This window comes from Entelurus aequoreus, linkage group LG03, assembly GCF_033978785.1.
Source record: "Entelurus aequoreus isolate RoL-2023_Sb linkage group LG03, RoL_Eaeq_v1.1, whole genome shotgun sequence".
Taxonomy (NCBI): domain Eukaryota; kingdom Metazoa; phylum Chordata; class Actinopteri; order Syngnathiformes; family Syngnathidae; genus Entelurus; species Entelurus aequoreus.
Window position 1 is genome coordinate 6,651,594 of NC_084733.1, and position 27,053 is coordinate 6,678,646.

At 41.4% G+C, this 27,053-nt stretch overlaps 2 protein-coding genes across 2 annotated transcripts in view; one reads left to right on the plus strand and one right to left on the minus strand.

Annotated features, from left to right (window-relative positions):
• LOC133646041 (transcription factor Maf-like) overlaps positions 1-14,777 on the minus strand; it is a 146,343-nt gene extending 131,566 nt beyond the window's left edge. The window contains exon 1 of the mRNA XM_062041007.1: positions 13,735-14,777. Coding sequence (XP_061896991.1) covers positions 13,735-14,777 — 1,043 coding nt within the window. The remainder of the gene's footprint in view (positions 1-13,734) is intronic.
• Positions 1-27,053, plus strand: part of wwox (WW domain containing oxidoreductase) — a 1,010,123-nt gene that overhangs the window by 791,722 nt on the left and 191,348 nt on the right. The gene's annotated exons all lie outside the window — the stretch shown is intronic.

The following is a 27,053-nucleotide window of genomic DNA, read 5'->3' on the forward strand; positions in this document are numbered from 1 at the left end:
AGAACAAATACCCAGAACCCTTTGCAGCACTAACTCTTCCGGGACGCTACAATATACAACCCACGCTACCGTTAAAGTGCATCCGGCAGTGGAGGCTCCTCTATGGGGTCTTGGGGCACTAGGAGGTTAACCCCTTTACTACTATTACCCCAGGTGGCCCTTTGGCAAAGGCCTAGAACCTGACTGCCCCCTAGCCAGGGATACGGTGAAGACCTCAACGGCGGAGCAGGCTGGAAGACGGTAGATGTAAGAACTACCACAACGGCTGCGAAGGCGGAAGAAGGCTGCAGCAGAAAAGGGTCCCCCAGTCGTCTTGGACTCCATGCCACTGGACCCGATTCTGTCAAGGATCGTGTGGTGACTGTCTGTGCACCAGTCTCCCCACGTAAAACTACCCTATTTTTCGGATTATAAATAAGATAATAATAATGCGATTTATACTCTGGAGCGACTTATGTGTGGAATTATTAACTCATTACCGTAAAATATCACATAACGACCGAAACCGTCCTGTCCCGGATTCAGAAAGGCTGGAATAGTTGGAACTGCATTTGACGATGACTCTGACGTACGCGACGTACCGATAGAAGAGGAAGCGGCGCATTGTCTTACCTTTGGAGTTGGCAGAGTTGCCAACCGAGGAAGACAATTTCATGGGACTTAGTGATTAGGAGTGAGAGATTGTTTGGTAAACGTATAGCATGTCCTATATGTTATAGTTATTTTACCATAATATGTTACGTTAACATACCGGGCACGTTCTCAGTTGGTTATTTATACGTCATATACAGTCGTGCTCATAAGTTTACATACCCTGGGAGACTTTATGATTTCTTGGCCATTCTTCAGAGAATATGAATGATAACACAAAAAACCATGCAGCCCATTTTTCCTTCAAGAGCCTCCTTATTGTGCATCTTGAAACAGCCACACCACCATTTTTCAGAGAGTCCTCTATTTCAGCCGAAGTTATTTGTGGATTTGTCTTTGCATCTCGAACAATTTTCCTGGCTGTTGTGGCTGAAATCTTTGCTGGTCTACCCGAATCCCTCATTTTCCACTTCTTAATCAGCGTTTGAACACTGCTGATTGGCATTCTCAATTCCAACATAAACATAAACACGACAGAACAAATACCCAGAACCCTTTGCAGCACTAACTCTTCTGGGACGCTACAATATCAATCAATCAATGTTTATTTATATAGCCCTAAATCACAAGTGTCTCAAAGGGCTGCACAAGCCACAACGACATCCTCGGTACAGAGCCCACATACGGGCAAGGAAAAACTCACCCCAGTGGGACGTCGGTGAATGACTATGAGAAACCTTGGAGAGGACCGCATATGTGGGTAACCCCCCCCCCCCTCTATATAATAATAATAATATACACCCCCACGCTACTGTTAAAGTGCATCCGGCAGTGGAGGCTCCTCGATGGGGTCTTGGGGCACTAGGAGGTTAACCCCTTTACTACTATTACCCCAGGTGGCCTTTTGGCAAAGGCCTAGAACCTGACTGCCCCCTAGCCAGGGATACGGTGAAGACCTCAACGACGGAGCAGGCGGAAGACGGTAGATTTAAGAACTACCACAACGGCTGCGAAGGCGGAAGAAGGCTACAGAAAAGGTTTCCCCAGTCGTCTTGGAGCTGCCAGCCAGCAAATTGGCGCTGTGGGAACCAACACATGGGCATCGGTCAAGAGGAAGTCCCACACTAACATACGTGGATGTACTCAAGAAGGATGCAGGAGCTCAGAGTACCAAGGAACTGGCCAAATGTATGGAGAATCGGGATGACTGGAAGCAAGGATGGAAGGCTCGTCTGAGGACGACCTAGAGAGAGAGAGTCCTGTATTTCAGCTGAAGTTATTTGTGGATTTGTCTTTGCATCTCGAACAATTTTCCTGGCTGTTGTGGCTGAAATCTTAGCTGGTCTACCCGAATCCCTCATTTTCCACTACTTCATCAGCGTTTGAACACTGCTGATTGGCATTCTCAATTCCTTGGATATCTTTTTATACCCCTTTCCTGTTGTATGCGGTTCAATTACCTTTTCTCGCAGATCCTTTGACAATTATTTCGCCTTCCCCATGACTCAGAATCCAGAAACATCCGTGCAAGCACTGGATGAAAGATGCAATGGTCTGTCAGAAGCCCAGAAACTCACTGACCTTTTATACGCACCCATTAATTACAAACAAACAGGTCACAGGTGAGGATTGGAACCTTGGTTAGCCATTCAAACCTGTTTGTGTCAACTTTTGTGCATGTTATCAGATCAAAGTCACTGGGGTATGTCAACTTTTAAACAGGGTCATTTGGGTACTTTCTTTTGTCATTTTGATTTAAAAAGAGTAAACGTAGTTGTTTGCCACTAAATAGCTTCACACAACCATTAAGCATGAGTGGAAGAAAGGTTTTTGTGTTGTCATTCATATTCTCTGAAGAATGGCCAAGAAATCTTAAATTCTCCCAGGGTATGTAAACCATACTTGCCAACCCTCCCGTTTTTAGCGGGAGAATCCCGGTATTCAGCGCCTCTCCCGACAACCTCCCGGCAGAGATTTTCTCCCGACAAACTCCCGGTATTCAGTCGGAGCTGGAGGCCACGCCCCCTCCAGCTCAATGCGGACCTGAGTGGGGACAGCCGTTCTCACGTCCGCTTCCCCACAATATAAACAGCTTGCCTGCCCGATGACTTCATAACATCTACGGCTTTTAGAGAGTAGAGTGCACAACAGGGAGAGAGAGTTCTTGGTTTCTTATGTGGGTTTATTGTCGGGCAGTTTCATTAACGTCCTCCCAGCGCGGTAACAACACACAACAACAGCAGCCACGTTTAGTCTACCGTAAAGCAGTTCGTCTGCAGTAAACAGCAATGTTGTGACACTCTTAAACAGGACAATACTGCCATCTACTGGATAGCCTGCAGAACACTGAAATTCAAATATTTTATTTATATGTTTTATAAAAATTTTTAAAAAAAAAAATATATATATATATATATATATATATATATATATATATATATATATATATATATATATATATATATATATATAGCTAGAATTCACTGAAAGTCAAGTATTTCATACATATATATAAATATATATATATTATATATATATATATGAAATACTTGATTTGGTGTATTCTAGCTGTAAATATACTCTCCTCTTAACCACGCCCTTAGCCACGCCCCCCGCCCCAAACACGCCCCCCCTCCCACGCCGCCCCCCTTCCCCCCCACCTCCCGATATCGGAGGTCTCAAGGTTGGCAAGTATGATGTAAACTTATGAGCACGACTGTAACGTACACTTATTCAGCCTGTTGTTCACTATTCTTTATTTTAAATTGCCTAAATTGTCTATTCTTGGTGTTGGATTTTATCAAATAAATGTCCCCCAAAAAATGCGACATTCCCAAATATATGTTTTAGATGTTTAAGATGGAAAATGTAGCTGCCATTACGATGTGCAGTCATGTTTACTAATGACCGTAAGTCTTCAACTATACTAAGTCTTTCAATGCTTGGAATCCGCATCATATACTGTCAGAATTGTTCTATCTAAATTATCACAACAAAAGCTGTCTTTGAAACCTACCAAGAAGAAGGCTGGTAAAACTCCACTGTGTAAGGGGGAGAGCCACATGAAGGGTTTTCTGTTTTATCTCATGTATGGTAATCGACAGAAAGGTATTGTTCTAACCCAAGGACTTCAAAGCGGACAGATGGCAGGATCTGCCCAATTTCCAGACGAACTCTTTTTGAACTATTTTACGGACCTCTTTTTGAACTATTTTACGAACTTTTTTTGAACTATTTTATGGAACTCTTTTTGAAGTATTTTACAAACTCTTTTTGAACTATTTTATGGAACTCTTTTTGAACTGACCTTTTCTGTGAATTGTTTACAACCTTTTCCGTTAACTTTTTTGCGACCTTTTGTCCTTTGGAAACAGCGGTGGCCAGGTGGTCGGGAGGGTCCAAAATAAAAGAAGGAGGCATGCAATCTTTTGGCAGATACTGCACGAGGGTACAGTGCAAAGACGAATCTCCTCAATATTGAGTCCAAATTGAATTATGTCTCTGTTTGATTCTTTGCTTCTTGTCTTGTTTAATAAATGTCATCAGTGTTTGAACCTGACATATACTAGTAAATATGTTCATCTAATTAGTTACTATGGTCATCTAATTAGTTACTATGGTCACTATGAGATATCTCAGATTGTAGGTGGGGGTTTTTTTTCACTATGTTTGTTGCATTTTGGTTGTGTTTCGGTTGATTGTAAAATATGTTGTCAATATTCAGTGTTTTATCCTTCATAGTTAATATTGTAAATCCCACATTCTTTATTTTCATGTACATTCTGGGTGTCTCATTCAGTAAAAAAATGTAAAATTCCATTCCGTTTTATAAGGCGGTCTGTCATAACGTTTTTAGCTTTCAATCGTTATTGTGAGGTTTTGTATTAGTGTTCCTAAAAATAGATATACCGGCCCCCAGACACACTATTTTATCTAAATCTGGCCCCCCGAGTAAAATAATTGCCCAGGCCTGCTCTAGTGCGACTTATATATGTTTTTTGTTCCTTCTTTATTATGCATTTTCGTCCGGTACAATTTACACTCCTGAGTGATTTATAATCCGAAAAATACGGTAAGTCACGCACAGGCCAATCCTCCATAAAGGGATACACTCCTACCAGGGAGGATCGTCATACTCGTTCGAGTGACCGCCGATCATTCTTGCCAACCCTAACGAATTTTCCGGGAGACTCCCGAATTTCAGTACCTCTCCCGAAAATCTCCCGGGACAACCGTTCTCCCGAATTTCTCCCGATTTCCAGCCAGGCCGATCGTCACGTTCATTTTTCCTCGATATAAACAGCCAGTCACGTTATAACATCCACGGCTTTTGGAGCTCAGTGCGCAACTGCACCCACAACAAGAAGGAGACTATTATATATGTCACCGTTATCCATAGGTTTATCTATAGCCCATAAAGTAGGCAGGCACGGAGCTAGTTCTCAGCGTGTGTTTATTCCAGCCGACATGTTAACACACTGACACACAACATCTGGATTCCCATCATGCATTGCTTCAAAACTACGGCAAGTAGTAATGTCCAAAAAAAAAGATAGTGACAGAGAATAGAACGAGGATGGACAATTCAACCCTAAACTCACTCCTTTCCCGCAAATTTTTTCACAGATGCTGCCCATACCTATGCTCCTTCAAAGGCCATGCTACCGGCTGCAAAGCATTGCATTTTCAAATACAACAATAAGTAGAGAGGAGTGTTATGTGTATATGTGTAATTAAATGAACACTGAAATTCAAGTATTTATTGTATATATATATATATATATACCATATTTTTCGGAGTATAAGTCGCTCTGGAGTATAAGTCTCACCGGACGAAAATGCATAATAAAGAAGGAAAAAAAACATATATAAGTCGCACTCAGGGCCGGCCCGTGGCATAGGCCGTATAGGCAAATGCTAAGGGCGCCGTCCATCAGGGGGCGCCACGCCAGTGCCACAAATGTTGGAGAAAAAAAAAAAAAAAGTTGGTACTATTATTTCTAAATACAAAAAATAATCCCACGTTAATTAAAATGCAAAGTAAAGCCTATTTAATAGAAATATTATTTGTTACAACATTACGCCCCCCCATCCCCCCGCACGGTGCGCCCCCTCCCTACCCATATCATGACTCTTACCAGTCACCACATCAAAAAATCAACACAAGATGTCAAAACGGCCAAAACTGTCAGGTGCCCAGGGAAGAAAAAAGAGAAAAGAAGAGGAGAAACGAGAAAAAGACAGAGGTAGCAGGTAGGTAACGTTAGCCTACATGAAATTATTTGTCTGTTACAGAATGTGATAGTAACCTGGCTTTTTAGCATTAAGCTAATGTTACATGATTTGGCAATTGCTAATCAATAAATAGCTAGTTCTGTTTTAACGTCGGGTTAATATTGTGGAGGGGGCTAAATTGTTATGGAAAATAATAATGTAACGTTAGGTAATTACAGTACTCCCACCTTACATTCCTCAGGGACATTTGTATTAGATCTTTTAAGCAGGTGTTTTTTGTTTACATTGTTATTGCCTTCTGGTTAGCTAATGTTTGCTCTGCAGGTAATAGTCACTTTTCCACCCCTTTATATATCAGGTATAGTTGTAAGCCTAGTTGTTAAAGTGCACATCATTAATGTTAATTAAGCAATATCACATGAGAGGGAATGCTGTTTTTTAATTTGAGCACTGCTGTGATTCGGTTAAAGATAATCATAACATAACATTCTCATATAATATGTTAATTTGCTTTCTTTAAGTAAAAAAAAAGGTCAAAGACAAAGCTATTCGGTTTCTTGTGAGTATATACACTTCACTGCCGATGTGGGGGGAGGGGGTGTGGGGGGGTGGGCGCCACCTAAAATCTTGCCTAGGGCGCCAGATTGGTTAGGGCCAGGCCTGGTCGCACTGGAGTATAAATCTCATTTTTTGGGGAACTTTATTTGATAAAAGCCAACACCAAGAATAGACATTTGAAAGGCAATTTAAAATAAAGAAAGAATAGTGAACAACAGGCTGAATAAGTGTACGTTATATGAGGCATAAATAACCAACTGAGAACGTGCCTGGTATGTTAACGTAACATATTATGGTAAGAGTCATTCAAATAACTATAACATATAGAACATGCTATACGTTTACCAAACAATCTGTCACTCCTACTCGCTAAATCCCATGAAATCTTATACGTCTAGTCTCTTACGTGAATGAGCTAAATAACATTATTTGATATTTTACGCTAATGTGTTAATAATTTCACACATAAGTCGCTCCTGAGTATAGGTCGCACCCCCGGCCAAACTATGAAAAAAAACTGTGACGTATAGTCCGAAAAATACGGTACTTATTACGCAGCAGCTGTTTGATTGCAACATGCATCCTAGTTGTCAAATTTAGAGGTGTAGAAATCGCCATGTGAAATCGCTAATAAGTAGCATGTCAATGGCAAACTATGAAAAAAACGGCGACTTATAGTCCGAAAAATACGGTACTTATTACGCAGCAGCTGTTTGATTGCAACATGCATCCTAGTTGTCAAATTTAGAGGTGTTGAAATCGCCATGTAAAATCGCTAATAAGTAGCATGTCAATGGCAAACTATGAAAAAAACGGCGACTTATAGTCCGAAAAATACGGTACTTATTACGCAGCAGCTGTTTGATTGCAACATGCATCCTAGTTGTCAAATTTAGAGGTGTTGAAATCGCCATGTAAAATCGCTAATAAGTAGCATGTCAATGGCAAAGCTAATGTATACCGGCCAAACTATGAAAAAAAACGGCGACTTATAGTCCGAAAAATACGGTACTTATTACGCAGCAGCTGTTTGATTGCAACATGCATCTTAGTTGTCAAATTTAGAGGTGTTGAAATCGCCATGTAAAATCGCTAATAAGTAGCATGTCAATGGCAAACTATAAAAAAAACGGCGACTTATAGTCCGAAAAATACGGTACTTATTACGCAGCAGCTGTTTGATTGCAACATGCATCCTAGTTGTCAAATTTAGAGGTGTAGAAATCGCCATGTGAAATCGCTAATAAGTAGCATGTCAATGGCAAACTATGAAAAAAACGGCGACTTATAGTCCGAAAAATACGGTACTTATTACGCAGCAGCTGTTTGATTGCAACATGCATCCTAGTTGTCAAATTTAGAGGTGTTGAAATCGCCATGTAAAATCGCTAATAAGTAGCATGTCAATGGCAAACTATGAAAAAAACGGCGACTTATAGTCCGAAAAATACGGTACTTATTACGCAGCAGCTGTTTGATTGCAACATGCATCCTAGTTGTCAAATTTAGAGGTGTTGAAATCGCCATGTAAAATCGCTAATAAGTAGCATGTCAATGGCAAACTATGAAAAAAACGGCGACTTATAGTCCGAAAAATACGGTACTTATTACGCAGCAGCTGTTTGATTGCAACATGCATCCTAGTTGTCAAATTTAGAGGTGTTGAAATCGCCATGTAAAATCGCTAATAAGTAGCATGTCAATGGCAAAGCTAATGTATACCGGCCAAACTATGAAAAAAAACGGCGACTTATAGTCCGAAAAATACGGTACTTATTACGCAGCAGCTGTTTGATTGCAACATGCATCCTAGTTGTCAAATTTAGAGGTGTAGAAATCGCCATGTGAAATCGCTAATAAGTAGCATGTCAATGGCAAACTATGAAAAAAACGGCGACTTATAGTCCGAAAAATACGGTACTTATTACGCAGCAGCTGTTTGATTGCAACATGCATCCTAGTTGTCAAATTAGAGGTGTTGAAATCGCCATGTAAAATCGCTAATAAGTAGCATGTCAATGGCAAACTATGAAAAAAACGGCGACTTATAGTCCGAAAAATACGGTACTTATTACGCAGCAGCTTGTTTGATTGCAACATGCATCTAGTTGTCAAATTTAGAGGTGTTGAAATCGCCATGTAAAATCGCTAATAAGTAGCATGTCAATGGCAAACTATGAAAAAAACGGCGACTTATAGTCCGAAAAATACGGTACTTATTACGCAGCAGCTGTTTGATTGCAACATGCATCCTAGTTGTCAAATTTAGAGGTGTTGAAATCGCCATGTAAAATCGCTAATAAGTAGCATGTCAATGGCAAAGCTAATGTATACCGGCCAAACTATGAAAAAAAACGGCGACTTATAGTCCGAAAAATACGGTACTTATTACGCAGCAGCTGTTTGATTGCAACATGCATCCTAGTTGTCAAATTTAGAAGTGTTGAAATCGCCATGTAAAATCGCTAATAAGTAGCATGTCAGTGGCAAACTATGAAAAAAAAACGGCGACTTATAGTCCGAAAAATACGGTACTTATTACGCAGCAGCTGTTTGATTGCAACATGCATCCTAGTTGTCAAATTTAGAGGTGTTGAAATCGCCATGTAAATCGCTAATAAGTAGCATGTCAATGGCAAAGCTAATGTATACCGGCCAAACTATGAAAAAAAACGGCAACATATAGTCCGAAAAATTGGTACTTATTACGCAGCAGCTGTTTGATTGCAACATGCATCCTAGTTGTCAAATTTAGAGGTGTTGAAATCGCCATGTAAAATCGCTAATAAGTAGCATGTCAATGGCAAAGCTAATGTATACCGGCCAAACTATGAAAAAAACGGCGACTTATAGTCCGAAAAATACGGTACTTATTACGCAGCAGCTGTTTGATTGCAACATGCATCCTAGTTGTCAAATTTAGAGGTGTTGAAATCGCCATGTAAAATCGCTAATAAGTAGCATGTCAATGGCAAAGCTAATGTATACCGGCCAAACTATGAAAAAAAACGGCGACTTGTAGTCCGAAAAATATGGTACTTATTACGCAGCAGCTGTTTGATTGCAACATGCAACATAGTTGTCAAATTTAGAAGTGTTGAAATCGCCATGTAAAATCGCTAATAAGTAGCATGTCAATGGCAAAGCTAATGTATACCGGCCAAACTATGAAAAAAAACGGCAACATATAGTCCGAAAAATTTGGTACTTATTACGCAGCAGCTGTTTGATTGCAACATGCATCCTAGTTGTCAAATTTAGAGGTGTTGAAATCGCCATGTAAAATCGCTAATAAGTAGCATGTCAATGGCAAAGCTAATGTATACCGGCCAAACTATGAAAAAAACGGCGACTTATAGTCCGAAAAATACGGTACTTATTACGCAGCAGCTGTTTCATTGCAACATGCATCCTAGTTGTCAAATTAAGAGGTGTTGAAATCGCCATGTAAAATCGCTAATAAGTAGCATGTCAATGGCAAAGCTAATGCATACCGGCCAAACTATGAAAAAAAACGGCGACTTATAGTCCGAAAAATACGGTATATAAAATAAATACTTGAATTTCGGTGAAAATATACTCCTCCCTCCTTAACCCCGCCCTGCCCCGCCCACCTCGACCCCTCCAATCTCCCGAATTCAGAGGTCTCAAGGTTGGCAAGTACGCCGCCGATGACAATGCAGTGTTTTATGCACAAGAAGCGACATTTGCCTAAAGTTTCTGACAGCGTCCATTATTACCGCCGGTGCAAGGGTCCCTAATGCTGGCCCCCATCGTGCATTGCTTCAAAACTACGGCAAGTAGTAATGTCCAAAAAAAAAAAAGATAGTGACAGAGAATAGAACGAGGATGGACAATTCAACCCTAAACTCAATCCTTTCCCGCAAATTAAATTTATATATATATATATATATATATATATATATATATATATATATATATATATATATATATATATAATATATATATATATATATATATATATATATATATATATATATATATATATATATAATATATATAAAAACTACCGTTCAAAAGTTTGGGTCACCCAAACAATTTGTGGAATAGCCTTCATTTCTAAGAACAAGAATAGACTGTCGAGTTTCAGATGAAAGTTGTCTTTTTCTGGCCATTTTGAGCGTTTAATTGACCCCACAAATGTGATGCTCCAGAAACTCAATCTGCTCAAAGGAAGGTCCGTTTTGTAGCTTCTGTAACGAGCTAAACTGTTTTCAGATGTGTGAACATGATTTGCACAAGGGTTTTCTAATCATCGATTAGCCTTCTGAGCCAATGAGCAAACACATTGTACCATTAGAACACTGGAGTGATAGTTGCTGGAAATGGGCCTCTATACACCTATGTAGATATTGCACCAAAAAACAGACATTTGGCAGCTAGAATAGTCATTTACCCACATTAGCAATGTATAGAGTGTACTTCTTGTAACCCCAAACTTTTGAATGGTAGTATATATATATATATATATATATATATATATATATATATATATATATATATATATATATATATATATATATATATATATATATATATATATATATATATATATATATATATACCTGGGGATAGGTTGATTGGCAACACTAAATTGGCCCTAGTGTGTGAATGTGAGTGTGAATGTTGTCTGTCTATCTGTGTTGGCCCTGCGATGAGGGGCGACTTGTCCAGGTGTACCCCGCCTTCCGCCCGATTGTAGCTGAGATAGGCTCCAGCGCCCCCCGCGCGGACCCCGAAGGGAGTAAGCGGTAGAAAATGGATGGACGGATATAAAAGAAATACTTGAATTTCAGTGTATTCTACCTATAAATATACTTCTCCCCCCTTAAACCCCGCCCACCCCGACCCCGACCCCCGCTCACCTCAACCCGAATTCGGAGGTCTCAAAGGTTGGTAAGTATGCCGCCGATGACAATGCAGTGTTTTATCACAAGAAGCGACGTTTGCCTAAAGTTTCTGACAGCGTCCATTATTACCGCCGGTGCAGGGGTCCCTAACGCTGCCCCCACCCCACACACCCCCTCTATTGTGACGAGTGGGTGGGATCCACTGCATCACAATCGCCTCCGCCTTCGCCACGCGCATATTTCTTTTAGCGGGCCCCCCGACAGGACAAGTTGAATTTATTAGCGTCTGAAATAAATGGCACATAACTCAGGGACGCGGCGCGCGGGGCGAGACACTCCCGCGCCCCCGCAGGTGCGGCGTGATGGAGCGCAAAAAAAAACATGAACGCCACCGATTTAAATCGCTTTAAATGTAAATGTTTATTGTGCTGAGCGGAATGTGAACGCGCGCTTCGGGGAGGCGTATAGGCCGGATTGTTCGGCGGGATCGCAAGAGTTCCTTTCGGGTGCTGGTGAGCAAAAGTGAGGCGGAGGTAATGCACTTCATGCACACACAAGGTGAACTAGAAGGCGCCAAACCCCGCGCACGCCGCTCCAGAGCATTAAAGTGGCGATGATTCCGACGTCGATACTGATAACTTTCAAAGTGATTGCCCCCCGCAGTTGACCCGAAAAGAGCCCCGAGTCCAATATTGTGACGAGGACATTACCTTTAATAACCCAATCAACGGGAGTCGATACACGGCCCAGATGGAGGATGGAGTTATACACTTTTGGGTCTTTTTTTTTGGCGGGGCGCGGACAGGAAGCGGCCGTGTAATTAAACAGCAGGCTTTTTTTTTTGTTTTTTTGTTGACTTAATCAGATATAAAAGTGGGGGTCGCTAAAATTTCCCACCCACCTCTCAGGCACAGGACACCTCGTTTGTCATGTGGGAAGGAACACAAACACAACACAAAGTCACCATCATCATCATCATCATCATCATCATCATCGTCATGCACGCGCACACGCACGCACACTGCTTGGTGACCTTGCGCACCAGCTTTTGTTCCTTCAAAAGCCACGTTAAGTCCGCAGGAAAGACGGTCCGTAGCCGCAGGTCCGAGTGACTTTGAACGCCTCACGGAGCCTTTAAAGTCCTTTTATTTAAAGTCAGCAAGGAAAATTTAAATTTTTAAAGCGATGGATTAACTCAAAATTATGTATGAAATTGTGTGATGTTGGGGGGAAAAAACAAACAAAAAAAAACACAATGATTTGTAACCCGAAATTTGACGCAGTATTTTAAAATATGATTATTATTTTTTATTCCATGTTTTCATGTTTAATTTATTTTGCGGGTGTTTTCCTTGTTTTTTTTTTTTTAACCAACAAGTGGACTCCTGTCTAGTAAAAAAAAAAGACTAAAAAAACTAATCATTGACTAGATCGGTCCACGCACTCCGGGGCCCCCCCATGGCGAGAAGATTCCACGCGTCACGACGCGCGTTAGAAAGGGAATGTTTTGGTTCAAGTCATTTCTGCAAAAAAGCCACGCAACAGGTCAAGGCCGCCTCTTTTTTTTTTTTTTTTTTTTTTAATCAAATAAAACAATTGTATTAAAGACGCACAGAATGAATCGCCACGCTTAGTTAAAGGCGCATTTCAATATATTCGCCATGCGCGCTGTTAATTCCGTGCGTAAAGCGCGCGTCACGCAGCGAATATTTTCCACTTTACTAAGTCGTAAAAAAAAAAAAAAAAAAAAGTCGTCGAAATGACATTATTGGCTTTTTTTTTTTTTTGGTTTTGTTTAAAGCAGAAGGAAACAACATAAAGCAAGTTTGTGCGCACCGTGCGTAAAATCAAGCAAAATCAGGCAAAAATAAAAATTTCCCATTCATGTTAATTCATGAATGGTATATTTATTTAAAAAAAAGAGCGACTTTTAAAGAGCCAGACTGGCTTTAAATAGCGAGCAAAGAGTGTATTAAAAGTACAAAAACAGCCACAATAAGAATTGGCAAATTGGATGCAATTTCGAGTAATTCTGATAGAAAAAGACTAAATTACTGTCGGATTTCTGGGTCACCGCGGCCTCCAGAAGGCGGCTTTCTAAAAAAAAAAGTGTTTTCAGGGGTCCAAGTGATGTCGTCCAGATGCCGTCAAAGTCCGTCCATAAAGCCAAAAGAAAAGCGGGGTAGGGGTAGGGGTGGGGGGGGGGGGAAGGGGGACATGACCAGCATGCATGGGGGTGCGCGCTCTTCTCATCCAAAACAAAATCAAAGTGGAGACAAATACGCAAAGCAAAAAAAAAAGACCTCGAACGCAACTTGAGGGGTTCCAGGTTCGATCCTATAGTCCTTGGGCAAAGATAATTTACCCACCTTGTTGAAATGGAACTTCGGTGTAAAAGCGCTTAGAGAAAAAGCGCTATATAAATATAATAGAACTTTCGAGTGAACTTTTTTTTTTTTTTGGGTCGGCCCAGACTCACATGAAGAACTCCGGGGATGAGGGGTTGTTGTTGTTGTTGTTGTTGTTGTTGTCGCCGTTTTCCCGGAATCCGGTGGTGACGAGCTTCTCGTACTTCTCCTTGTAGGCGTCGCGCTCCCGCGCCAAGCGGGAGATCTCCTGCTTGAGGTGGTCCACCTGCTGGATGAGCTGCGTCTTCTCGCCCTCCAGGACGTGCCGCTGCTGGACGCGCTTGTAGCGGCAGGACTGCGCGTAGCCGCGGTTCTTTAGCGTCCTGCGCTTCTGCTTGAGGCGGATGACCTCCTCCTTGCTGACGCCGCGCAGCTGCCGGTTGAGCTCCCGCACCGACATGCTCACCAGCTGCTCGTCCGAGAAGCGGTCGTCCAGGCGCATGTGCGGGTGGTGGTGGTGGTGGTGTGGGTGGTGGTGGGCGGTGGTGGTGGTGTTGTTGCCGGACTGGGAGCCGGAGGACGGGTGGTGCGCGCCGGCGGTGTGGTGGTGGTGGTGGTGGTGGTGGTTGTGGTGGGGCGCGCCGCCGCCGCCGCCGCCGCCGCCGGTCTGCGCCGCGGCCGCCGCGATGACCGCCGACACCACCGCGGCCGCGGATCCCATCTCCTCCCCGGCCGGTGCCGCCCCCCCGGCGAACTGCTGCCCCCTGGCATAGCCGTCGAAGCCCTGCAGCGGGTGGCCGCTGCTGATCAGCGCCTCTACGGCGTCCTCCGGGCTGAAGCCCAGAGCCTCGGGGTTGAGCTGCTGTTGGTAGCCGCTCATCCAGTAGAAATCCTCCAGGTGCGCCTTCTGCTCGCTGGAGCCGGAGCCGGACCCGGAGCCGGGACTGGGCGCCGAGAAGCTGGGAGAGGGGGGCACCGAGCTGCAGGGCGTGCTCATCGGGGTGGAAGACAGCGATCCCCCGGCGAGCAGGCGGCTGCACTGGCTGATGCTGCGCTCGGGCTCCAGCGGCTCCTTTTTCACTTCAAACTTCATCAGATCGAAGTCATTAACATATTCCATGGCCAGGGGACTGGTGGGCAGGTCGGAGTTGCTCATTGCCAGCTCTGATGCCATCCTCTTGCTGCTGCTGCTGACAGTCCTCCAAAGGGGCTGAGGAGCACCTGTCAAAGTGGGCTGCTGAGACGCGCACTGAGCCAGCTTGATTTCTTTACTTAATTCTGCGTGACACCGGCGGGGCTAATTGCGCACAAGTCGGTCCTCCCGTGCCTGCTGGCCGGCGTGCGTCAGTCTGAGCGCCGCGCGGCCGCTCGCTGCCATTTAACCACTTTTTTTTTTTTTTTTTTGTCCGTCCTGGAGGATTAGCGCGCCAATTTCCTAGGAGGCTCGCAGTCCGCGTCCCGGACCAAAACAGTCGCCTGGATGCTGCGGGATGGAGGAGGAGGTGGAGGAGGTGGAGGAGGAGGGCTTGGAAGGCTGGAGAAGGGGGAAGAAGAAGAAGAAGAAGAAGGGGGAAGAAAAAAAAAGAAAAAAACTCCACCCGAGAATTGATAGATTATTTTTTTATTTTTTTTCGCTTATTTCATCCTGACGTGACGTCACCAAGCGCAACTGGGGAAATTGGCCGCCAATGAGCGGGGCGACGCGGGACCTAATTAGCATAATTGCAGGTAAACTTTTTACGCGCGTCGTCGGGAGTGGGTTAAAAAGTACAACTCGGTAGAAATTGGTTAAAATCTCACATTTTATACTTTATATACATTTATACAGATCGTTATGGATTTTTTTTTTTTTTTTTTTTTTTTTTTTGTCCAGCTTCTCAGGCAAATCATATAGTTCATGTAGATTCAGATTTACTTTACAAAAGAGAAGTGTAGGATACTTCTCTTGTTGCCTTCTTTGTATTTGACTTTATTAACTGTATTTATATTATTATTATGGACGTTTTTACAACACTTTGCACAGCCGCCCACTACAAACACGCGCGTAAAGTCGTGTATTAGTGGCCCCAATATTCGTGTAGTGATAAATAAACACATAATATTCGTGTAGTGATACATAAATACAGTGATAAAATAAATACATGATATTCATGTAGTGATAAGTAGATAAATACTATGCATGTAGTGATAAATAAATATATAGTATTGACGTAGTGATACATCAATACGTTATATTCACGTAGTAATACGTAGATAAATAATATTCATGTGGTAATAAAGACAGATTGCGAGACAAAAGGCAGCGAGGTGAACACGTGTTCCGATTACAAACCCAATGTCGCCCCCTTTCGGTCGAAATGTGTAACTCCTACTGGGAGACGCAGTATAATTCATTAGTAACACACGCACTAATGAGCGACACTTGCACTATGCTGAAAAAGTATGTTTTTTGCAAAGATATTTTTCTTCACTTTTGGTGCATGGCTTCATATTGGGGGGTGTTTGGAATATTTTATGTTGATTTTAAAATCAAAATCCTGCAAATAAGCATTAGTACCTATTTTTGCATATATTTATTTTAATGCAATTTATTATTGTAATTATTCTTTTTTATTATTATTATTATTATCTTGTCCCAAATCTTATCTGATTGGGATTTGATATGTTGTATCCTTTTACTATTTTGTGATCATGGCAATGTTTTTGTGATGCTTGTTGTGCATGGTGTCAAAGTGGTTTTCACTGAGGGCCACAAGGCATTCATGTTTGGCCCCAGAGGGCTTCTCCTTCTAACAGTCAATACTATTTATTACACCATTTTTTTCAATGCATTTTATTAGTAGATTTTTTTAAAAACTAAAATATAAAAAAAAAAAATTGCAATAATGTTACCTCAAAATTATTACTGTAAATGGAAAAACAATACTGCTGTTTTTGTGGTTAAAAAAAAAATAATAATAAAAAAACAGCTCAGTTGCCAGAATTTTAGTGTAAAATTTACATTTGTTTTTTTTTTACTGTAATTTTTTTTTTTTAAACTGCAATTTTACAGTGAAATTTTGCCTCCTGAGCTGCCAGTTTGTTAGTTTTTTTTCCAACCACAAATCAAAAAGTGTAGATTTTTGGGTGTATTACTGTAAATACCAAAAACGGCACCACAGTTTATTACAGTAAAAAAAAAAAAAAAAAAAAAAAAACTACTGTTTTCTTCATTTAGAGAAAAATGCTGTAAAAAGCACAGTAAATGTCACAATTTGACCATAAAATCTATTGCTACTTTTACTTTGCACAATTTGATAGATAACTTGCTTGTAAATCATTATTATTAGTATTAATTTCTATTTAAAAAATGGTTTGAATGTTTAATCATATATAATTAGACAATATTTAAGTTAACATAATTTGCGATTACATGGAGTACATTTATTTTTCTTTATCCCAAAATAGAAATAAATAATACAGAAAAGTTACAGTATTTCATTGAAACATATGATTTCCAGGGCCAAATAAAATGAAGTGGCGGGCCACCTCTTGAGTTTGACACCTGTGTGGCAGTTGTTTGTATGGCAAGTCTAAGATGTGACTTTCTCTCCATGTTTTAATGGATGTCCTGATCTTGCTGGCTGCAAAACAAGTTTACCTGCAGGTTCTAATAAAGTAACTAACCTTAACAACATCACAATAAGCACTGGTGCATGGCTTCATACTGGGAGGTGGTTGTGATATTTTGATGAAGATTTTAAAATCAAGACGCTGCTAAAAACATTGCATTTTAACTTAAACTGAAGTGGCTGCAAAGTAAACAAAAACAGAACGCTGGACGACAGCAAAGACTTACAGCGTGCGGAGCAGCAGACGGCGTCCACAAAAGTACAGCCGTAAATGACATGACAATCAACAACAAAATAGGAGCGCAAAACTAAAACTGAACTGGCTGCAAAGTAAACGAAAACAGAACGCTGGACGACAGCAAAGACTTACAGCGTGCGGAGCAGCAGACGGCGTCCACAAAGTGCATCCATAAATGACATGACAATCAACAACAAAATAGGAGCGCAAAACTAAAACTGAACTGGCTGCAAAGTCAACAAAAACAGAACGCTGGACGACAGCAAAGACTTACAGTGTGTGGAGCAGCAAATGGCGTCCACAAAGTACATCCGTAAATGACATGACAATCAACAACAAAATAGGAGCGCAAAACTACAACTGAACTGGCTGCAAAGTAAACAAAAACAGAACGCTGGACGGCAGCAAAGACTTAGAGCGTGCGGAGCAGCAGACAGCGTCCACAAAGTACATCCGTAAATGACATGACAATCAACAACAAAATAGGAACGCAAAACTAAAACTGAACTGGCTGCAAAGTCAACAAAAACAGAAAGCTGGATGACAGCAAAGACTTACAGGGTGTGGAGCGGCAGACGGCATCCACAAAGTACATCCGTAAATGACATGACAATCAACAACAAAATAGGAACGCAAAACTAAAACTGAACTGGCTGCAAAGTCAACAAAAACAGAAAGCTGGATGACAGCAAAGACTTACAGGGTGTGGAGCGGCAGACGGCGTCCACAAAGTACATCCGTAAATGACATGAACAATCAACAACAAAATAGGAGCGCAAAACTAAAACTGAACTGGCTGCAAAGTCAACAAAAAACAGAACGCTGGACGACAGCAACGACTTACAGCGTGTGGAGCAGCAGACGGCGTCCACAAAGTACATCCGTAAATGACATGACAATCAACAACAAAATGGGAGCGCAAAACTGAAACTGAACTGGCTGCAAAGTCAACAAAAACAGAACGCTGGACGACAGCAAAGACTTACAGCGTGCGGAGCAGCAGACGGCGTCCACAAAGTGCATCCATAAATGACATGACAATCCACAACAAAATAGGAGCGCAAAACTAAAACTGAACAAGCTGCAAAGTCGACAAAAACAGAACACTGGACGACAGCAAAGACTTACAGTGTGTGGAGCAGCAAATGGCGTCCACAAAGTACATCCGTAAATGACATGACAATCAACAACAAAATAGGAGCGCAAAACTACAACTGAACTGGCTGCAAAGTAAACAAAAACAGAACGCTGGACGACAGCAAAGACTTACAGCGTGTGGAGCAGCAGACGGCGTCCACAAAAGTACAGCCGTAAATGACATGACAATCAACAACAAAATAGGAGCGCAAAACTAAAACTGAACTGGCTGCAAAGTCAACAAAAACAGAACGCTGGACGGCAGCAAAGACTTAGAGCGTGCGGAGCAGCAGACAGCGTCCACAAAGTACATCCGTAAATGACATGACAATCAACAACAAAATAGGAACGCAAAACTAAAACTGAACTGGCTGCAAAGTCAACAAAAACAGAAAGCTGGATGACAGCAAAGACTTACAGGGTGTGGAGCGGCAGACGGCGTCCACAAAGTACATCCGTAAATGACATGAACAATCAACAACAAAATAGGAGCGCAAAACTAAAACTGAACTGGCTGCAAAGTCAACAAAAAACAGAACGCCGGACAACAGCAACGACTTACAGCGTGTGGAGCAGCAGACGGCGTCCACAAAGTACATCCGTAAATGACATGACAATTAACAACAAAATGGGAGCGCAAAACTGAAACTGAACTGGCTGCAAAGTCAACAAAAACAGAACGCTGGACGACAGCAAAGACTTACAGCGTGCGGAGCAGCAGACGGCGTCCACAAAGTGCATCCATAAATGACATGACAATCCACAACAAAATAGGAGCGCAAAACTAAAACTGAACAAGCTGCAAAGTCGACAAAAACAGAACACTGGACGACAGCAAAGACTTACAGTGTGTGGAGCAGCAAATGGCGTCCACAAAGTACATCCGTAAATGACATGACAATCAACAACAAAATAGGAGCGCAAAACTAAAACTGAACTGGCTGCAAAGTCAACAAAAACAGAACGCTGGACGACAGCAAAGACTTACAGTGTGCAGAGCAGCAGACGGCGTCCACAAAGTACATCCATACATGACATGACAATCAACAACAAAATAGGAGCGCAAAACTAAAACTGAACTGGCTGCAAAGTAAACGAAAACAGAACGCTGGATGACAGCAAAGACTTACAGCGTGCGGAGCAGCAGACGGCGTCCACAAAGTGCATCCATAAATGACATGACAATCAACAACAAAATAGGAGCGCAAAACTAAAACTGAACTGGCTGCAAAGTCAACAAAAACAGAACGCTGGACGACAGCAAAGACTTACAGTGTGTGGAGCAGCAAATGGCGTCCACAAAGTACATCCGTAAATGACATGACAATCAACAACAAAATAGGAGCGCAAAACTACAACTGAACTGGCTGCAAAGTAAACAAAAACAGAACGCTGGACGGCAGCAAAGACTTAGAGCGTGCGGAGCAGCAGACAGCGTCCACAAAGTACATCCGTAAATGACATGACAATCAACAACAAAATAGGAACGCAAAACTAAAACTGAACTGGCTGCAAAGTCAACAAAAACAGAAAGCTGGATGACAGCAAAGACTTACAGGGTGTGGAGCGGCAGACGGCGTCCACAAAGTACATCCGTAAATGACATGAACAATCAACAACAAAATAGGAGCGCAAAACTAAAACTGAACTGGCTGCAAAGTCAACAAAAAACAGAACGCTGGACGACAGCAACGACTTACAGCGTGTGGAGCAGCAGACGGCGTCCACAAAGTACATCCGTAAATGACATGACAATCAACAACAAAATGGGAGCGCAAAACTGAAACTGAACTGGCTGCAAAGTCAACAAAAACAGAACGCTGGACGACAGCAAAGACTTACAGCGTGCGGAGCAGCAGACGGCGTCCACAAAGTGCATCCATAAATGACATGACAATCCACAACAAAATAGGAGCGCAAAACTAAAACTGAACAAGCTGCAAAGTCGACAAAAACAGAACACTGGACGACAGCAAAGACTTACAGTGTGTGGAGCAGCAAATGGCGTCCACAAAGTACATCCGTAAATGACATGACAATCAACAACAAAATAGGAGCGCAAAACTACAACTGAACTGGCTGCAAAGTAAACAAAAACAGAACGCTGGACGACAGCAAAGACTTACAGCGTGTGGAGCAGCAGACGGCGTCCACAAAAGTACAGCCGTAAATGACATGACAATCAACAACAAAATAGGAGCGCAAAACTAAAACTGAACTGGCTGCAAAGTCAACAAAAACAGAACGCTGGACGGCAGCAAAGACTTAGAGCGTGCGGAGCAGCAGACAGCGTCCACAAAGTACATCCGTAAATGACATGACAATCAACAACAAAATAGGAACGCAAAACTAAAACTGAACTGGCTGCAAAGTCAACAAAAACAGAAAGCTGGATGACAGCAAAGACTTACAGGGTGTGGAGCGGCAGACGGCGTCCACAAAGTACATCCGTAAATGACATGAACAATCAACAACAAAATAGGAGCGCAAAACTAAAACTGAACTGGCTGCAAAGTCAACAAAAAACAGAACGCCGGACAACAGCAACGACTTACAGCGTGTGGAGCAGCAGACGGCGTCCACAAAGTACATCCGTAAATGACATGACAATCAACAACAAAATGGGAGCGCAAAACTGAAACTGAACTGGCTGCAAAGTCAACAAAAACAGAACGCTGGACGACAGCAAAGACTTACAGCGTGCGGAGCAGCAGACGGCGTCCACAAAGTGCATCCATAAATGACATGACAATCCACAACAAAATAGGAGCGCAAAACTAAAACTGAACAAGCTGCAAAGTCGACAAAAACAGAACACTGGACGACAGCAAAGACTTACAGTGTGTGGAGCAGCAAATGGCGTCCACAAAGTACATCCGTAAATGACATGACAATCAACAACAAAATAGGAGCGCAAAACTAAAACTGAACTGGCTGCAAAGTCAACAAAAACAGAACGCTGGACGACAGCAAAGACTTACAGTGTGCAGAGCAGCAGACGGCGTCCACAAAGTACATCCATACATGACATGACAATCAACAACAAAATAGGAGCGCAAAACTAAAACTGAACTGGCTGCAAAGTCAACAAAAACAGAACGCTGGACGGCAGCAAAGACTTAGAGCGTGCGGAGCAGCAGACAGCGTCCACAAAGTACATCCGTAAATGACATGACAATCAACAACAAAATAGGAACGCAAAACTAAAACTGAACTGGCTGCAAAGTCAACAAAAACAGAAAGCTGGATGACAGCAAAGACTTACAGGGTGTGGAGCGGCAGACGGCGTCCACAAAGTACATCCGTAAATGACATGAACAATCAACAACAAAATAGGAGCGCAAAACTAAAACTGAACTGGCTGCAAAGTCAACAAAAAACAGAACGCTGGACGACAGCAACGACTTACAGCGTGTGGAGCAGCAGACGGCGTCCACAAAGTACATCCGTAAATGACATGACAATCAACAACAAAATGGGAGCGCAAAACTGAAACTGAACTGGCTGCAAAGTCAACAAAAACAGAACGCTGGACGACAGCAAAGACTTACAGCGTGCGGAGCAGCAGACGGCGTCCACAAAGTGCATCCATAAATGACATGACAATCCACAACAAAATAGGAGCGCAAAACTAAAACTGAACAAGCTGCAAAGTCGACAAAAACAGAACACTGGACGACAGCAAAGACTTACAGTGTGTGGAGCAGCAAATGGCGTCCACAAAGTACATCCGTAAATGACATGACAATCAACAACAAAATAGGAGCGCAAAACTAAAACTGAACTGGCTGCAAAGTCAACAAAAACAGAACACTGGACGACAGCAAAGACTTACAGTGTGCGGAGCAGCAGACGGATTCCACAAAGTACATCCGTAAATGACATGACAATCAACAACAAAATAGGAACGCAAAACTAAAACTGAACTGGCTGCAAAGTCAACAAAAAACAGAACGCTGGACGACAGCAACGACTTACAGCGTGTGGAACAGCAGACGGCGTCCACAAAGTGCATCCGTAAATGACATGACAATCAACAACAAAATAGGAGTGCAAAACTAAAACTGAACTGGCTAGCCTTTAAATAGACCCCAGTTTTAGACCAGTTGATCTGCCGTTTCTTTTCTTTTCTGCTCTGCTCTGACCTGTGTCCCCCTCTCCCCCCTCCACGAGGGAGAGGGGGGGCACAGGTCCGGTGGCCACGGATGAAGTACTGGCTGTCCAGAGTCCGGACCCGGGGTGGACCGCTCGCCTGTGCATCGGTTGGGGACATCTCTGCGCTGCTGACCCGTCTCCGCTCGGGATGGTCTCCTGCTGGCCCCACTATGGACTGGACCCTCACTATTATGTTGGATCCACTATGGACTGGACTTTCACAATATTATGCTAGACCCACTCGACGTCCATTGCACCGGTCGCCCTAGAGGGGGGCGGGGTCGCCCACATCTGCGGTCTTCTCCAAGGTTTCACATTGTCATACCACTGGGTTGAGTTTTTCCTTGCCCTGATGTGGGATCTGAACCGAGAATGTCGTTGTGGCTTGTGATTAAGGGTTATATAAATAAACATCAATTGATTGATTGAACGCTGGACGACAGCAAAGACTTACAGCGTGCGGAGCAGCAGACGGCGTCCACAAAGTACATCCGTAAATGACATGACAAACAACAACAAAATAGGAGCGTAAGACAAGAACTTAAACACTACACACAGGAAAACACCAAAAAACTCCAAATAAGTCAGGGTGTGATGTGACAGGTGGTGACAGTACACCTACTGCGGTATAGCTCGGTTGGTAGAGCGGCCGTGCCAGCAACTTGAGGGTTGCCGGTTCGATCCCCGCTTCCGCCATCCTAGTCACTGCCGTTGTGTCCTTGGGCAAGACACTTTACCCACCTGCTCCCAGTGCCACCCACACTGGTTTAAATGTAACTTAGATATTGGGTTTCACAATGTCAAGCGCTTTGAGTCACTTGAGAAAAAGCGCTATATAAATGTAATTCACTTCACTTCACTACTTTGAGACAAGAGCTATAGTGATGCATGCTTGGTTATGGTTTAAAGTCATATCCAACAATTGCGAGAACGACTTTTGTCAGGTTCAAACACTGATGACATCTATTAAACAAGACAAGAAGCAAAGAATCAACCAGAGGCAGAATTCAATTTGGACTCAATTGAGGAGAGACGCCGTCGACCTGTAGCCTCTTACAGTGTCACCCACACTCTGGTGAAAGATTGTCCGCCACCTTTTTTTATTTGGACTTTCCCTGTTTACATAACATCTGTTTCTAAAGGAATGGGGAGTATGTAAACAGTCATTGTTTTCGGTCACATTAACACAAAAGAAAAAGATGCCTCGGGCTTGGGCTAGTCCTGGATTCAGCCTGGGCAGGTCTCCGATGACAATAGATAACCCCCTCCCGTCTCCTCCCATCGTACACAATGGAATTTTCCAAGCCTTTTGCTTGGTGCAACAAACACAGCCTCTTGTCTGTTCATTGGGAATTTAGAGAACGGAAAGTTTTTTGATCATTTACATACAGTTTTTCTGACAACTTTTTATAGTCAATATCGGCTGCTGGGTTTCATTTTTTAATGTTTCCTCCTGGTGGTGTGCCTCAGAATTTTTTCAACGAAAAAAAATGTGCCTCTGCTCAGAAAAGGCTGAAAAACACGGGTCTATAGTTTCAGAACAAAAAAAAGCTAATTTTCTATATTTATTTGCCGTAAAAATCAAGAAGAAATGCTGCAGAAACATTAAGCTGCTCAAACTGTAGTCCTATCTTTAAAGTTGCCCCCCCTGCAAAAACAAACCTTTTGTCCCCCGTGTTTACGTAAACGCTGGCTGTGACAACAAGTGTGCTTTGAATCCCGCGCAGCGACTCTTCCTCCCAAAGCGGCGACGGGGAGAGTAAACAATAAATAGGAAGACTCTCTGTGGAACGCGTCACACGGGGGAGGGGGGGAAAGAGCATCAAGAAAACTACAAAGCCGCCTGCAGATAATCCAAGTCCCCGGTGTGCCCGCACAAGTAAATATCCTCTTGGTCCCTGCGACTGTTCATGAGGATTTAACGTTACGCGGGGTGGATAAACATTGTGCTTTATTCATTACAGCGGGCCACGGAGGGCCCTCGGACGCCTGGGTATAAATATTAAACAGATAAGGGGTCCGCCCGTCTGATGTCCCCGCTGTAAATTCACACCATAGTCTATTTCCATGTCTTGATATTCAGGCATTAGATCACTCGGGGGCCACATTGAGAGAAAACATGCGTCTGGGGGGGGGCAATGTGTATGTGTGTATAAATGATATATACACATTTAGATGTATAGTATGTGTGTATAAATGATATATACACATTTAGCTATACAGTATGTGAGTATAAATGAAATATACACATTTAGCTGTACAGTATGTGAGTATAAATGATATATACACATTTAGCTATACAGTATGTGTGTATAAATGATATATATACACATTTAGCTGTATAGTATGTGAGTATAAATGATATATATACACATTTAGCTGTATAGTATGTGAGTATAAATGATATATACACATTTAGCTGTACAATATGTGTGTATAAATGATATATACACATTTAGCTATACAGTATGTGAGTATAAATGATATGTACACATTTAGCTGTATAGTATGTGAGTATGAATGATATATACACATTTAGCTGTACAGTATGTGAGTATAAATGATATATACACATTTAGCTATACCGTATGTGAGTATAAATGATATATACACATTTAGCTGTACAATATGTGTGTATAAATGATATATACACGTTTAGCTATACAGTATGTGAGTATAAATGATATATACACATTTAGCTGTATAGTATGTGAGTATAAATGATATATACACATTTAGCTGTATAGTATGTGAGTATAAATTATGTATACACATTTAGCTGTACTGTATGTGTGTATAAATGATATATACACATTTAGCTGTACAGTATGTGTGTATAAATGATATATACACATTTAGCTGTACAGTATGTGTGTATAAATGATATATACACATTTAGATGTATAGTATGTGAGTATAAATGATATATACACATGTAGCTGTACAATATGTGTGTATAAATGATATATACACATTTAGCAATACAGTATGTGAGTATAAATGATATATACACATTTAGCTGTATAGTATGTGAGTATAAATGATATATACACATTTAGCTGTATAGTATGTGAGTATAAATGATATATACACATTTAGCTGTACAATATGTGTGTATAAATGATATATACACATTTAGATGTACAGTATGTGTGTATAAATGATATATACACATTTAGCTGTATAGTATGTGAGTATAAATGATATATACACATTTAGCTGTATAGTATGTGAGTATAAATTATGTATACACATTTAGCTATACAGTATGTGTGTATAAATGATATATACACATTTAGCTATACAGTATGTGAGTATAAATGATATATACACATTTAGCTGTATAGTATGTGAGTATAAATGATATATACACATTTAGCTATACAGTATGTGAGTATAAATGATATATACACATTTAGCTGTACAGTATGTGTGTATAAATGATATATACACATTTAGCTATACAGTATGTGAGTATAAATGATATATACACATTTAGCTTTACAGTATGTGTGTATAAATGATATATACACATTTAGATGTACAGTATGTGTGTATAAATGATATATACACATTTAGCTGTATAGTATGTGAGTATAAATGATATATACACATTTAGCTGTATAGTATGTGAGTATAAATGATATATACACATTTAGCTGTATAGTATGTGAGTATAAATTATGTATACACATTTAGCTATACGGTATGTGAGTATAAATGATATATACACATTTAGCTGTACAATATGTGTGTATAAATGATATATACACATTTAGCTGTACAGTATGTGTGTATAAATGATATATACACATTTAGCTGTACAGTATGTGTGTATAAATGATATATACACATTTAGCTATACAGTATGTGAGTATAAATGACATATACACATTTAGCTGTATAGTATGTGTGTATAAATGATATATATACACATATAGCTGTACAGTATGTGTGTATGAATGATACATACACAATTAACTGTACAGAATGTGTGTATAAATTATATATACACATTTAGCTGTACAGTATGTGTGTATAAATTATATATACACATTTAGCTGTACAGTATGTGTGTTTGGCTCCCTTTTTTCCAGGAACACTAATACCAAAAGTCCCAATGTCCCATAGAGTTCTAAAAAAGTAATGACAGACCACCTAAAAAAAATAAAAATGGAATTTTACAGTTTTTTACTGAATGGGAAACCCAAAATGTACATGAAAATGAAGAAAGTGGGATTTACAATATTAACTATGAACAATAAAACATTGAATATTAACAACATCTTTTACTTCTCAGACCAGCTCC